The sequence below is a fragment of the Hemitrygon akajei genome, chromosome 5 (assembly GCF_048418815.1).
Source record: "Hemitrygon akajei chromosome 5, sHemAka1.3, whole genome shotgun sequence".
NCBI lineage: Eukaryota > Metazoa > Chordata > Chondrichthyes > Myliobatiformes > Dasyatidae > Hemitrygon > Hemitrygon akajei.
In genome coordinates this window covers 47,707,118-47,723,699 of record NC_133128.1, presented here as the reverse complement: position 1 = coordinate 47,723,699, position 16,582 = coordinate 47,707,118, and the positions used below count along the sequence as shown (strand labels likewise).

Below are 16,582 nucleotides of genomic sequence, written 5' to 3'. Positions count from 1 at the left end.
GAGTATTTTCCATCTTTAGTGACACTAACCAGATAGATTATTTGTTATGTCTGTCATCTTAAGATTGGTAACCACAGGAAGCTCTAACTGTGGGGCAAAAGTTGTGACTGCTGCTGGTTTGTGTTTTAGCCTGGTATGCTGCTTGCTCTTAGTGTATTAATTATTAATAATTTTTAAGAAAAAGTACAGCAGATTCCAGTTAATTGGAACCCATTGGGACTAGTACATTTTAGCCCAATTAAGCGGCTGCCCCAATTAGCTGAAGTTTCATTGAAATTTTTTTAAAGGCAAGTTACCATTTAACTGAGTAATAATCCATGTATTTAAATGAAATACAGAACAAATTAGAACACTCCCAATATTACTACAATATTGGTGGTTTTTTAATTCGTTCTGTATTTCACTTAAAACTGTATATTGACTCCTAACAGTTATTGATAGAGGAATTCATACAGTGTCCACTGCTGTATTCTTTTGATTGCCTGTAAATGAACCAAGTCAGTGCAGACACATAATGCAGATAGTGGACTGCCTTCATTGCTTTCCTGTGTAAAGTAGTGTTTTAAAAAAAAATCACTGTTTTTAATGCAACGTTGGTCAGCCCAAATGAATACATAACACAAGCATACAAAACTGACGTTATTTTAAAAACTGTTTGCTCAAAGGACACTACACTGTCCTCAGACTACAGTGTAGTGTTTAATGGCAACACAAGTGCATACAACTGACACTAGTTAGAAACCATTACATCCTCCAAATCTTTATTTTAATTGTAACATTCAAAATAATTGTCGATACCTTCAAATTTTTCATAGTTTGCTGTTTAGTTGAAGTAGCAAAATTGTTTCAATTTCACCTGCAGCCATTTCTGGCATTTCCAATCCTGAATGCTTGAAACTGCAGTGAGCAAAACAATTTTAAATTGTCTTGCTGCTTATTTCTTGCCAACTATCTGTGACAACAATCACTGCTTTTTAAAAACAAGCAAACACACAACTGGTGCTATTTAAAACCACCACCTTAAGCATTGTGTAGTGTCTTACTGTGGCTGGAAAGGAACCTGTACTGTAAAGCCTTGTGCTAACCTGTCTCAATGAAGAAGCAGTGTCCTAAATAAGCTAAGGGAATCCTAGCTGTTTTGGCAATTTTTGTTCTTTGAGTTGTCCCAAATAAGTGACTGCCCCGAATAACTGATGGCCCAATTAACCAGAATTCACTGTATTTTATAATCTTGAAAATATTCATTATATTGGATTCTAAAAGCAGTAAGGTTTAAGTTGTATTAGAAATTATAGTGCAGAAGCTTTTTGATGCAACTGATCTAGGATTTATACATAACGGGAGTATTCCCCTTAGTTATCAACTATAGTTAAGTTTTTCTATTCTTTCTGTATCTAAGCATCATGCTAAACGTCTCATTGGTATACAATCAATGATTCCTGAGGTTATGCATTCCATATGTTTGTCATCTTTGGTTCATTAAGATATTACTAAGTTTACTACTAATACTGGACACTAACTTTTGTAACTTTAAACATGACAATTTTTGGAAGGATTTCGAAAGGGTTGGGTACATAGGAGCACACCAAGCAAAACCCTTGTGTCCAGTCATGAGTTTTGTAAATTGAGGAGATATATAAAACACTGAGTTACAAAATGTATGAATTATTTTGTGGAAGTTGAGCTTTTTTATAAACAATAACTTATTGAGAAACAATTTGCAAAAGGTTAGTTAATTATGTACAACACTTAAGATAAATATTAAACATGACTTAAAGGCTTGGTTTCATGAATTTAAAACTTTCCTTGAATAGATACAGAAGAACCATACAGTTAAGTATGTTACATTCTAGTTTCTTGACATGCAAGAAAATTTATCACTGAATACAATGCTGTATCTTAACCTGGATTTAACATTGACATATCTTCTTGAATCTTAATTTTACTTGCACTGAAAACTAGGTTCTTAGGAATTTTTTTCAATATTTCTTACCTTGATTTCTCTGCCTTTTATCAATTGCCTGTTTTAAGTTCTGAAAGCTGAATAATAATTATCTTGTGTGATGAATTGTTGGCCATTAAAGTCCTGTTTTTATTGACAGTTTGGTTTGCTCAGTTGGATATTCTATCTGATCAAAATGCTTCTTTGGGAAAGATCAGCTATTGTGAGGTGCCTGCACCTCTAAACACAGGGGAAGATGTACTTGTTAGGATAGGAGAGCAAGGTAAATTACTGCCACCTTTCTGTTTTTCTCCTTCCTACTGATTTTTTTAATGAATATCCTAGAAAAGGTTTAGGGATTGTGGTGTAAGGTTAGTCCAAGTGGTTTGATGAAATGCAGACTGCCACAGAATTTCCTGTAATAATTTGAAAGTAACTACTAGCTGAGTATGCTGCTAAACCATAAAGCTCAATGTCAGAATGGCCTATAGTTCATGGGCGTCCCACAACTTTTAAATGGGAATTACTATGCAACTGCAGACAATAGTACAAGTCTCCTGGGTGTTGATAGAATAATCTCGCATGGGATGGCTGCCCACATCAGAGACTGAGGCCATGATTTTTTTCTCACGGTTCACTAGAGGCATTGGTGACTGGGTAAAGAGGAGAGAGTGCTATTGTGCTTTCAGTAGGGCTGTTTTATGTAATACCCAGTGTTATTTATATCTTTGACCTAGTGTTATTTATATCTTTGACCTGGTGTTTCTTGGCCCTTCATTAATTTTTTTGCTATACTCATTCACAGAAAGCCATTCAGTCGTCGCTGCAATTTGTGGTGTTTGGAATCTCTGGAGTGTTAGCAGGAATTCTTGCTTTGCTTCTACCAGAAACGCTGAATAAACCGGTTCCAGAGAAGATCTCTGACCTTTATGGCATGGTACACCACAAAGATGGAGGAACAGCTGTTTCCCATCAGCCGCAGGTAAATGGAATAGTGTGCTACCGATCTGATGTTTTCCTGGATAGTTCTAATCTGTTCAGTTCATCTTGGGCAAATCTGAGCGCAAATCCGCTTGGTGTCTGAAATCTCACCCTACAAAACCCCGAATGTGAAGAAACTCATTGCTGCACCAGTAAAAAATGTCATTGTTTTCAACTAGAAGTATTTGGTGTAAGCTTTTTGTTATTCGCCATTAGTCTTATTTCTGATAGTATTAGTTGTAGGGGAGGGATTTCAACAGGGATCAATACTTCTGAGCAGCCTGAAAGATTGTGGAGTCACTTGTCCCAGACCCTGCTAGTTAACTATAGTTTCAGATTTCAGAACTAAACTTCAGATTCAACCTGGATGTGTATTTCTCTTAAACTGAGCTATTCTGCGACAAGGCAGTCTGGTAATTATGTTGTGTAGTGACTAACAGGAAATGATAGATAGATACTTTATTGATCCCAAAGGAAATTACAGAGTCACAGTAGCATTACAAGTGTACAGTTATACAAATATTACAAGAGAAGTAAGATAGAATTAAAAAAAGTAAGTTGCCTCTAACAGGAGGGGGGTTATCACTTCCCCGGCTATAAGTTGACTCATTATAGAGCCTAATGGCCAAAAGGGTAAGAATGACCTCATATAGTGTGGTGAACTACATATACCTGTCTGGACTGCTCCTGTGGCTCCTCCCACAGACCCCTGCTGACTGCTCTTGTGGCTCCTCCCACAGACCCCTGCTGACTGCTCCTGTGGCTCCTCCCACAGACCCCTGCTGACTGCTCCTGTGGCTCCTCCCACAGACCCACTGCTCCTGCGGCTCCTCCCACTGACCCACTGCTCCTGTGGCTCCTCCCACAGACCCCCTGCTGACTGCTCCTGTGGCTCCTCCCACAGACCCCTGCTGACTGCTCCTGTGGCTCCTCCCACTGACCCACTGCTCCTGTGGCTCCTCCCACAGACCCCTGCTGACTGCTCCTGTGGCTCCTCCCACAGACCCCCGCTGACTGCTCCTGTGGCTCCTCCCACAGACCCCCGCTGACTGCTCCTGTGGCTCCTCCCACAGACCCCCGCTGACTGCTCCTGTGGCTCCTCCCACAGACCCCTGCTGACTGCTCCTGTGGCTCCTCCCACAGACCCCTGCTGACTGCTCCTGTGGCTCCTCCCACAGACCCTGCTGACTGCTCCTGTGGCTCCTCCCACAGACCCCTGCTGACTCCTCCCACAGACCCCTGCTGACTGCTCTTGTGGCTCCTCCCACAGACCCCTGCTGACTGCTCCTGTGGCTCCTCCCACAGACCCACTGCTCCTGTGGCTCCTCCCACAGACCCACTGCTCCTGTGGCTCCTCCCACAGACCCCTGCTGACTGCTCCTGTGGCTCCTCCCACAGACCCACTGCTCCTGTGGCTCCTCCCACAGACCCACTGCTCCTGTGGCTCCTCCCACAGACCCACTGCTCCTGTGGCTCCTCCCACAGACCCACTGCTCCTGTGGCTCCTCCCACAGACCCACTGCTCCTGTGGCTCCTCCCACAGACCCACTGCTCCTGTGGCTCCTCCCACAGACCCACTGCTCCTGTGGCTCCTCCCACAGACCCACTGCTCCTGTGGCTCCTCCCACAGACCCACTGCTCCTGTGGCTCCTCCCACAGACCCACTGCTCCTGTGGCTCCTCCCACAGACCCCTGCTGACTGCTCCTGTGGCTCCTCCCACTGACCCCCGCTGACTTCTCCCACAGACCCCCTGCTGACTGCTCCTGTGGCTCCTCCCACAGACCCCTGCTGACTGCTCCTGTGACTCCTCCCACTGACCCCCGCTGACTTCTCCCACAGACCCCCTGCTGACTGCTCCTGTGGCTCCTCCCACAGACCCCTGCTGACTGCTCCTGTGACTCCTCCCACAGACCCCCGCTGACTGCTCCTGTGGCTCCTCCCACAGACCCCCGCTGACTGCTCCTGTGGCTCCTCCCACAGACCCCCTGCTGACTGCTCCTGTGGCTCCTCCCACAGACCCCTGCTGACTGCTCCTGTGGCTCCTCCCACAGACCCCCGCTGACTGCTCCTGTGGCTCCTCCCACAGACCCCCTGCTGACTGCTCCTGTGGCTCCTCCCACAGACCCCTGCTGACTGCTCCTGTGGCTCCTCCCACAGACCCCTGCTGACTGCTCCTGTGGCTCCTCCCACAGACCCCCGCTGACTGCTCCTGTGGCTCCTCCCACAGACCCCCGCTGACTGCTCCTGTGGCTCCTCCCACAGACCCCCGCTGACTGCTCCTGTGGCTCCTCCCACAGACCCCCGCTGACTGCTCCTGTGGCTCCTCCCACAGACCCCCGCTGACTGCTCCTGTGGCTCCTCCCACAGACCCCTGCTGACTGCTCCTGTGGCTCCTCCCACAGACCCCCGGCTGACTGCTCCTGTGGCCCCTCCCACAGACCCCTGCTGACTGCTCCTGTGGCCCCTCCCACAGACCCCCGCTGACTGCTCCTGTGGCTCCTCCCACAGACCCCCGCTGACTGCTCCTGTGGCTCCTCCCACAGACCCCCGCTGACTGCTCCTGTGGCTCCTCCCACAGACCCCCGCTGACTGCTCCTGTGGCTCCTCCCACAGACCCCCGCTGACTGCTCCTGTGGCTCCTCCCACAGACCCCCGCTGACTGCTCCTGTGGCTCCTCCCACAGACCCCCGCTGACTGCTCCTGTGGCTCCTCCCACAGACCCCCGCTGACTGCTCCTGTGGCTCCTCCCACAGACCCCCGCTGACTGCTCCTGTGGCTCCTCCCACAGACCCCCGCTGACTGCTCCTGTGGCTCCTCCCACAGACCCCCCCGCTGACTGCTCCTGTGGCTCCTCCCACAGACCCCCCCGCTGACTGCTCCTGTGGCCCCTCCCACAGACCCCTGCTGACTGCTCCTGTGGCCCCTCCCACAGACCCCTGTATAAAGGCGACTGAGGCCTGTTGCCCAGCCTCATTCCCCAGGATGTAGTGTTGTTCATTCTTCCAGTCAATAAAAGCCGATACCTCGCTTCTTACGTCTCAGAGTGAGTTATTGATGGTGCATCATATAGTGCTCTTTGGAGCAGTCTATTACTAAACATGCTCCTCTTTTCAGCTAAAGTGGCAAGCAGAAGGTGAAAAACATTTCCCGAATTGCCAGGATTTTCCATAAGGTCCTATGTTCTACCACAGGCTTCAGTGTGTCCGGTTTGACTGCTATAACAGAGCCAGCCTTCCTAATCAGTTTATTGAACCTGTTGGCATCACTCATGTGATGCCATTGCCCCAGCACACCACTTACGTATAAGATTGTTCTGGCGACAACAGACCGGTAGAACATGTGAAGGAGAGGCCTGCCTACTCCAAATGACCTCAGTCTCCTCAGGAAGAGGTTTCAGGCCCTTCTTGTACATGGCCTTTGTGTTGGTGCTCCACTCAGGTCTGTTGTCCAGGTGCACCCCCAGTTTCTTGTAGGTCCTCACCACATCACCATCAATAGTAACGGAGCAGTGCAGACTTAGTCTTCCTAAAGTCCATCACCATCTCCTTTGTCTTACTGATGCTGAGCTGCAGATGATTCAGCTTGTGCCATTTGACGAAGTCTTCCACCAGGGCCCTGTGTTCATCCTCCTGTCCTCCCTTTATACACCCAACTGTCGCTGAGTCAGAGAATTTCTGCAGATGGCATGACTCAGTGTTGTATCTAAAGTCCTAGGTATACAGGGTAAACAGGAAGGGAGCCAATACAGTCCCCTGTGGTGCCCCAGTGCTTATAGCCATGTCTGACACACAGCTCTGAAGCTGCACAAACTGTGGTCTGCCAGTAGGTAGCCCAATATCCAGGAGACAATGGAAGTGCCAGCCTGCATTGAATGGAGCTTCTCCCCAGCAATGAGGGCTGTCTGGTATTGAAGGTGCTTGAGAAATCAAAAACCACGACCCTCACAGCGCAGCCCTGCTTGTCCAAATGGGAGGAGGCTCTGTTCAGCAGGCAGATAACAATATCGTCAACTCTGATGTGCTCCTGGTAGGCAAACTGCAGGGGATCGAGGGCTGATCTGACCAGGGGTCAGGGGTGAGCCAGGATCAGCCTTTCATGAGTCTTCATGACGTGTGAGCTCACGGCCACTGGACGATAGTCATGCAAAACTTTTGGTTGGCCCTTCTTGGGTACCGGGACCATACATAATGTTTTCCTTCACGGTCCTTCAGGACATTGTGGTTCACACCATCCGGTCCCAATGCTTTGCCATGTCTCAGTTTCCCCAGAGCCCTCACCTGTTCAGTAGGGAAAATTATGGTGAGATGACAAATTATGGATTATTGTTCATGCAAAGAAATATAATTTTGCTGCATTGTATTACAGACAATGATACCCAGCTTGTCTCCACAGAGTTGCATTACTACATCGCTCTACTATTTTGTATTTAAAGTTAAAGTCTGTCCCGCCCCTTATCAGCTCATCAGGCCAGTGCTTATGCCGGCTTCTGTGGCGTGAAGTGACTGAGAGTACAAGACTCCCCCCCCGGATAGGAAGCCAGTCTATCACGAGGTTAACCCCCAGTATTTTGTAACCCCCCCCCAGTACCCATTTTCAGCTGGGTAGACTGGAGCAGTTAAGTGCCTTGCTCAAGGTCACAACATGCTGCCTCGGCCGGGGCTTGACCTTCAGATCGCTAGTCCAACACCTTAACCACTTGGCCACGCACCACACATTTTGCATTTAGAGATGTGAAAACCTGCTGGCTTGGATTACTCTCTCCTCCGTGGATTGATCATACTTGTCCTTGTGTACAAAGTGGGAGAAATGAAAGACTACATGAGTTACACCTTTTATAAACTCCAGCCCCTAGCTGGTAACTTAAAGCAATTGTCTTGTGTGATACATTTGATGTGAACATACTGAGGTTTTGTCAACATTTATCCTATGAATAAAATTAATTTTTAAACACTTGAAATTGTTTTCAGCCCTGGTCACCTCATTATAGGAAAGATGCAGAAACTTTAGCAAGGGCACAGAGGAGATTTACCAGGAAGCCACCTGGATTAGAGAGTATGTCCTATAAGAATAGGTTGAGTGTGCTTGGTCTCTCCTCTGGAGTGAAAGAGGATGAGAGGTGACTTGACAGAGGTATACAAGATGATAAAAGGCAGAGATCAAGTGGATAGCTGGAGATTTTTTCCCCCTGAAGTGGAAATGGATAGTATGAGGGGACATAATTTTAAGATGATTGGAGGAAAGTTTTGGCAGTAAGTCAGAGGTAAAATTTTTTACTGAGGTGGGTCCATGGCATACGCTTTCTAAGAGACTTAAATGGGCACATGGATGATAGAAAAATGGAAGACTGTGTAAGAATTAAAGGCTGCAATGATCTAGAGTAGATTAAAAGGTCTGCATGACATCATGGTCTGAAGGGCCTGTATGCACTGCAATGTTCTATGGCGTGTGGGGAACAGCTGAAGCTTGACCCACCTGGCCATGTTTCAGCATTTCGGACTCAATACAGACTGTTGCTTTCCCTGCCCGATCAGTATTGGTTATTTCTGCTCATCTCTTAGTGTGACAGCTCAGTGCTTCTTTTCTACATTCGCACAGGCTTGTTACTTGCAGCACATTGTCAGTATCATTACCCACAAACTGGCCCTCTAACCCTTGCCCCACCATATTCCTCTCTCTGACCCATAAGTACCTCCGTCTCCTTCTCTGCAACTTCAAATCAACTCATTTTCCTCTCCGTCAGATTGCTGACAAAGCACCTCGAGCCTCAAATTTCAACTCTATCTCTCTTTCTGCAGATGCTGTCTGCTCCGTTTCCAGGACACAATGGCTTGGACTCAAATTCCTGTGGAGACCAACATCACAGCAAAAATGCTTTTGAATAGAGGAGCTACCTTTGTCAGGGAAAGGGGTTTTGATCTGCAAAAGTAGCATGCGGTTACATTTCAAAGTTCCTATCAATAGAAATGATTTGGGAATGGTTTAGAAAAGGTTTACCAGGTTGCTACTGGGGTTAGCTATAACAAGAGGTTAGATAAACTTGAATTGTTTTCCCTGGAGTTTGAGAACCTGATAGATGTTTATAAAATTGAGAGGCATTGATCGTCAGGACCTTTTTGTTCAGGGTAGAATTGTTGAAGAATGGACGGTTAGGATAGATATTTTGTGTATGTTGATTTTCTTGATTGGAACAGTTTGTTGCTCTGATAACCCGACAGTAGTCCATGGAAAAGAGAACAGTCCACTGCTGCATCTACTAATTCCAATCATCCAAGGAGCAAAGTATGGTGTGCTATGGTCAGGGTGCATTAGATGGGACTAGACAGAAAACCAAGCTAGCATGGATTAGATGGGCCAAAGGGCCTAATTCTGTGCTGTAGTGCTTATGACTGTGAACAGCAGAACATAGTTTCTAGTTTGTAATTTTCCTAATAATTGTTCCTTTCATTGGTTACCATATTGAGCGATTTGTATATTTGCTGACTAGTGAGACAAAGTTGCTAAAAATGGAACTTGTTCATGAACCGGGGATGGCCTGTAATCTTTTCCTATGACTGAGATTGTCTGTTTCTGGAGCCTGATCGTGAGCAGACTAAGGATGTGGCCCACCCATTGGTAATCGGGCTTCAGTCCTGTGAATGTTGACCTTGGCCACATGAGCTACACAGAATAAGGTATAGATCAAGTGACAGAGTCCAAGGTGACTGGACACCAAGCTCAGCTGAATAGATGTTGATGCTTACAAACAGATGGATACATACAGTACAAGTGTCACCAAGCAAAAGCACCCTTGCTCCCTCTCACACAGGTGGGATCAGGCAGAGGAACTCTTTGTCGACTGCTTCCCCCACTTCTCAATACCCTTGGACCTCTTCCTGGCCCCATTCCCCTGCTCTTTTTTTTAATCTCTTCTCCATGTAACTGCAATTTATATTTTTACTTTCAGGCAAGTGTTGTGAATCATGCAGGAAACATCAGTAGTGAGAGTGAGAAAGATTTTGATGCCGATGAAGAAACAGCATTGATTCAATAACATGAAGAATATTCTACAATGTAATGAGAATGCAAAAGCTGTAAGCAGCACTTTACTTTTACGGTTTACTGGTGTTCATATACACCCATCTATTTATTGAAATGTGTCATGCTAGTTGGGATATTATTGTGTTCACAGTGTTTACAGGATATGGCCAAGCAATATTGTATTTATAAGTGAATTTGGCAGCAGGACTTGACTTGCATTAGTGTTGTCATTCTATAAACAGGCATTTTGTAGGTGGCATTTTTACATTTATTGATATCCAGCTTCTTCTGCATTCCAACTTACTAGGGCTTACTGTATATCTGACCTGGAAGGTAGTTGGTTCTACCACAAATTCAAGTCCTGAGTTCACAAGCAGAATTAGCCTGTGAAGGAGCAGTTGTGTGCAGGAAACGCCCTTTTCTAGCTTTCTGGTGTCAGATTTTAAAAAGCAGCAGTGGGAAACAAGTAAGGTGACCTTCCAATAAAAGTCCTCTACATTAGAGCTATCGTGCTGTTCTGTCTCATAGGTTGCTGTACTTTAAAGTAGTACATTTCTAAGTGGAAATACTTAATGACTATGAAATGCTATACAAGATCTTAATTAAACTTTTTATTTCTATTTTGAGAAGTTATCCAAGTTGATTGCTGGAAAATAAAAACTGGAGTGTTTTATATATATTTTTTGCTGGAAATGTATACTTAGCCATTTTACTTATTTTATGAAGATAATGATGGCTTTTCAGCATGGGGGGGAACAGATCTGGTACTGAAAATGGAACATATTCTACTTCTGTCATCTACTCAAGAATACAGAAATGTTGGTAGTCATGGTATGGTTCTCCAATGTCCCAAGCAATAATTCCCCACCCCCACAGTATTCTAAATGCAGTTTATAATTTAATCTCATGCCAAATCATACTGGATTGTTAGTGCTGCAGGTTCAAGTCTACTAAAGAATTGGTTAAGATCACCCAGACTAGTTTCATGAAATGAGTGACGCTGGTAATAGGAAACATCTGTTTACCAGGGTCCCACTGTTGAAAGGAGAAATTTTCTGAACTTGAAACAGCATATTGATTTTTAAAAGCTGAAAAAGTATTTAAAATTGAATTCTGAATTATTGACCTTAATGTTTTTAGACTTCAGTTACACTAACCAAGTCAATTATTTACTTAAGGCAATAATTCCCTGACTTCATTTCCAAAGGAGAATATTTTTTAAAAAGTTGTCCAATTTCAAGAAGCTGTTTTTATATAGGCCAAGAAGATTTTTATCTTGTAAGTACAATATTGATTGAAATAGGAAGAAATGTAGTCAATTTCCTTACTGACTGAGAAATGATTAATGACATAGTTTAAAACTTCTAGATTCACAGCAATCATGGTCTTGCAAGGTGCCCCAAAACCAAAACAACTTAAATTTAAAAAAAACAGATTATTTGCATTTTAATTGTTTTTGTATTTTCTGGGAAAAATGCTCCAAAATCCCATCTTCAGTTGCTAGTGCCAACGTTCAACAATTAATAAAGCATTGCAATTATAACAATGACAAAAATTCTCGCCAAACATTAGTTTTATCATTCGTCCCTTGAAAAAAGAAAAATCATTGAAACAAACATGGTGCACTTGGACGAGTGAGCAAAAATGCTCATTTCTATTGTAATGAGCATTTCCTCCCTCTGCCAATGACACTCTTGTAATCCTGCGCACTGCTTGGATGGACCTACCTACATGGTAGACTTAACCCTTTCTGATTCTGCTGATCTGGTCAAAAATGGTTTTATTCTCTTTTCATTTACAAAGGTTTAGCTTGAATCAGTAAATTCAATATTTTTTCGACGATGATGGATGAAATCCCCTAACAACAAGAAGCTGAATTCCTAATACAAGAATCAAACTGCCTGGTGCTTTTTTCCCTTGTAGTGTTTGTATTATGGGTACTGTTTACATTTAGTGTAGGTATCCTGTAACATTTAATAAATTGTTAATGTATTCTGAAATTTGAACTATGTGGTTATAAAGTTTTGTAACATTTGTGTACTGTATCTGTTTTATTAGTAATCCAGATCTTTGAAATAAACATTGTGTAGTATGAATCTTAAAGTCATTACTTTGAATATTTTTAATAAAATTTGTGGAATGAATCAGCTAAGAGGCCAAACACTTAAATTGATTTTGTATTTTGTAAAGAACTTGTGCATCTGGTAGAATCTGTAGGCAGTTGGGTCCACTGACCTTGCATATGTTGTAGCTAATAAACATTAAATCCTTTCTACACATGGTTGCACTTGATATATGTTGTACAACAAAGCCAAGAGCAAAAGATGCCTACATTTGGGTAAAATTTTTCCATAAATTATACACTTAACAAAGATGATGGCAGAATTCTACTTAGTCCATCATTCCTTATTTTGAGTGTAGTCAGCCGGACTAGCAGCTGCTCGTACAATTCTTTTTGGATGCCAGTTATTCACAATTAAAGGATTCCATCTGTCAAAATCTGCAGAGGGCCAATTGCTCCTTGCCACCTGGACTACAAACAAAACAAAAATCAGCAGACAAGGTTGCCTTGACGTACAACAAGTCTTTTCTCTATGTCTCCAGTCAAATGCAAATGATTGTTAGATTAAGTTGCGATCCGTGTTTGCAGATATTTGAATTCTTGCTTCATACTTGACTGTGTTGAGCTGAACGTACTGGAGTATGAAGATCAATAAATGTGTCACTCTAATTCAATATAACTGGCAGTCACCCAGCAAGGGTGTATCTACAGTACATGGAATAAGTATAAAATATTGTATTCACATTATGGAAGATTCTGGGAATCTCCAGCCAGAGGTCTTCCTGTACTTGCCAGGGTAGTTGTTTATTTAGAATAAAAAGTGAATTTCTTTTGGTGCCTAATGACGAGGTGAATAAAGATATTTTTACAAAGGCCACAGGTTTATTTTTTTAAAGAATGTATCGGTTGTCAGTCTTCTGTCCATTTCCCAAGTAGGACACATGAGAACTTCGAGGTAAATCCTGAAATAGAGTCGTCAATGTCTTCATTTCAGGCAGCTGAAGCTCAACCTTGCCCTCAACCAACCAACTTGAGTCCCTATCAATTTACGACTTAGTCCTGGCAAAGTCTGCAACTTACTCCCACTGCATCTTTGGGATTACAACGGAACAGCTGCAAAGGCCAAAGTATTTTTATATCTGAAACGCTGAAGTAATCAAGCCCCAAGGAGAAGGTATGTTCTGTCTTTTGTCGGATGGGCTTTTCAAGTTATTGGGTAAACTGTGCTGTACTACTGAAATCCTAGGGTTGAGAGAGGTTTAAAAATCTATTCTGAATAGATAAATATTTTAAAAAGCTTCCAGTAGTCCTACTCTCCCTACTTGTTAGTGACAACTGGCTGCAAATTTTGAATTTTTTTTTTTGCTGCTTTTGTTCAACTTTAGAGTCCTTTATGTTTTTGTATTTTGTCCATTAAATCTTTAAAAGAACAGATTACTTTTTTAAAATTGTGGCTGGCTAAGAAGTTACACTCCCCTAAGTAGGGGCTGTTAACGCACGCTGCTTCCTTCTTTTTTGTAGGCAACTGGAATACTTACAGTACTATTGAAAATGCATGTATTTGGTTTTCCACCACATGCGTAATGATCGTGGCTGCTGCAATACTGATACTGGCTGACTAATTCATATCAGTGCTGCAGTATGAAATATAGTTCTCAATAATACTGCCGGAGATTTAAAAATGTTCCAAGTTTTAAGTTTAATTATCATTCAACCATACATGAATATAGTCAAATGAAACAGCGTTCCTCCAGGACCAAGGTGCAAAACACTTTACCAATAGCACACAACACTGCACATAGCACATACTATAAATAGCAAAGATGAACAAAAATACAGGTATAGCTGAAGTCCCTGAGTTGTCCTGGTCCAGCTTGTTTGTCCACTGAGCAAACACTGGAGGGCAGCCAGCTCTAGTGTCTCTTTTGCCTGTGACCACCATAGGTGACTACGAGCCTTCAGGATCTTGTTCATGCAACAACTGACGCAATGCAATTCAGTCTCGCCAATGAACCGGACTTACAGTATTATGTTACCAATGTCCAACAGGGTCTTGTGACCTCAATAAAAACGTTCATGACATTCATTCATTTTTCCTCTGGACTGTGCACTGTCTCTGCACAATAGGACGCAGTAAGTCCAGCTCTATCATTATCGAGCAATTCGCTGATGGAATAGTCCTGAGTTACTCGATGTTCTTAGTATCCAGCTGTGACTTGCAATCGTTGAAGGAGACATTCAGGGTGAAGAAATACACCCCTGGTTAGGCTCAGATTGGCTGTTGCATCTGAGTGTGTTGTAACCTTACTAGAATGCAGCAGCCGATCTGGGTCCAACCAAAGGTGTATTTGTGTAAGCTCCTTGGATACATTGCATTGACTTTGAGGATTTTCCTTGCTGTGTTGGATCTTCAAGGAGTGACAATTTATGTGGACCTCCAGATTTTCAGAGTCTGAAACACCACGTGTGAGTGATCTGTCACTCCTTAAAAGTCTGGAAGATCTGGGTCTCTGCTTGCGGAAAGGGGAAGCCACTTGAAAGATGAACAGCAACCTCCTTAAACAGCAATGTTTAGCAAACTGTGACATTGGCACAAAATAGATGCTGCTGCTGAGAATATTTCACAAAGAACATTAACCTCCTGATATGTTGCTTCCTAGGAAACTCAGGAGTATAGCTCTCTGCATACTCGGGGATGTTGTCTGCAGCCCCTATTCCTCCCGTTTCCCTATACTTTGGAACCTCAAACCCCTTACTTATTCTATAGTTGTGGCAGGATTCAACATTCTTTTTTGGGCAATGAACTGAGAAGTCCTTTAAAATCAGGGGATCACAACTTTTTTTATGCCATGGACCAATACCATTAAGGAAAGGGTCTGTGGACCCCAGGTTGGGAACCGCTGTTTTAAATGGTGCCGCTGCTATGAAAGGCCGGTTCTCTGACAGCATTCCTTGATGTTTCTAAAGCAAATAAATTCCCAATTTCAGCTAATTAATTGTACATTAGATTTTATTTTGTCTATGTCCTATGCACCCAACATTAAACCAGCATAGAAGTTCAAAATTGAATTTTCAAACTGCATCAATTGTGCGAACTTCCAGTATTTACATATAAAGTACCTCATCTGCATATTGCTGGAAAAACTAATGATTTTCCAAATCCATGTGCTTGTGTGGATTTTTTGTTACCACTGTGCCGTAAATTATTAAATAGTTTTGTACTTGTTCTAATGAAGCATCTCCTCTACGTTAGTAAGGATGTTTTCTGCTCATTTACACTTTATAATTTTTGTTCACTGTTTTCTCTTGCCAGTATGCCAATTCCATTAGCATATCCAGCAGCCTGCTCATTTGTATTTAACCATTGACTTGCTTTCAGATTAGGCATTGCTAGCTGGAATGCATTCCATGCTTACATTGACATATTGATTACTGTGTGATCATGTCTGCAGGATAGAAGCCTATGGATTTGTAAGTGTCACAATATATTAATGGCTGCATCCAATACCGTAAGATACCCAACAATTAAAGGCTGTAGGCTGAGGTATATTATTGCAAGAGGAGCTAAAAGACAAGAAGTTTTTTTGCACAAAAAATGAAAGATCAATTTTATCAATATATTAAATATTAAAAGTAAAATTAGGATCATTGTTTTCTATTAAACATGATTAATTTACTTGCTTTTATAGTAACAGGATCTACCATCAGCAAAGTGGATGGCACAGACTAAAGCACAGAAGATGCTTGAGTGAATTATTGAATTGATAATCTACCAGTTTCACTGTTAGCTGTGGTCTGGGATGCATTTTACTATAAAAGGCCCTGTTTGGTCTGCTGGCTGTCAAGTTACAAATCTGAAAAGAAATCTATTAGATCATATGGCAGTTCAGATAACTTTTGAGTTGTCACAAAACAGGCTGAATAATTCCAAACTGCTGGAAAATCCACCTAACCCTAAAATGTGGGAATATCGATGGCAAACAAGTACTCTGGAAAGATGGAATACAACACAAAGCCTGTCTGCTTACATGAGCTGCAATATATTTATAAAGCTGAAACCGACATTTCTCAAAAGTGTAAAGGAGAGCAAAATAATTGTTACTCCAGATAATATAAAACCTCAATAAATGCAAGTAAATAAGATTAATTATATACGTTGGTTGTATGTGCATACAGTGATATTTGGCACAGGAGCATCTATACATAAGGTGACAGACAGAAAATGATAAAGTGGTGGTGGTGGAGAATTCGGAGAGTTTAATTAGTGGGTGGAGTTGTTGATCTGCCTTACTGCATGGGGAAAGTAACTGTTTTTGAGTCCTGGTGTGAATGCAATGTAGCCAACTCCCAGATGGGAGTAGGACAAACATGGGCAGGGTCTGTGTGATCCTTCATGATGTTATGGCTTTTTCTGGCACTTTTCTGTATATATGTCCTTGATGGCCGGTAAGCTGGTGCCAGTGATGCTTTGAGTAGTTTTGACCACCTTGTGTCGAGCCTCCCAGTGATGCAGCATGTTAGGATGCTCTCTACTGCACGTCTCTAGGATAATGTGAGTATAGATATGCATAGTCTCTTC

General features: G+C 43.0%; 1 protein-coding gene across 8 annotated transcripts in view; it reads left to right on the top strand.

Moving 5' to 3' along the window:
* The window catches only part of LOC140727745 (solute carrier family 22 member 15-like), an 85,864-nt gene extending 73,646 nt beyond the window's left edge, over positions 1-12,218 (top strand). For 2 of the 8 annotated variants that reach the window (XM_073045454.1, XM_073045456.1), the window contains exons 11-12: positions 2,748-2,924; positions 9,868-12,218. In XM_073045454.1, coding sequence (XP_072901555.1) covers positions 2,748-2,924; positions 9,868-9,954 — 264 coding nt within the window. In that variant the 3' untranslated portion in view covers positions 9,955-12,218. Of the gene's footprint in view, positions 1-2,102; positions 2,226-2,747; positions 2,925-9,867 lie in introns of those variants that run through there. The other 6 variants (XR_012098911.1, XM_073045458.1, XM_073045457.1 and 3 more) reach the window with 5 other exon arrangements.
* Positions 12,219-16,582: the final 4,364 nt, after the last annotated feature.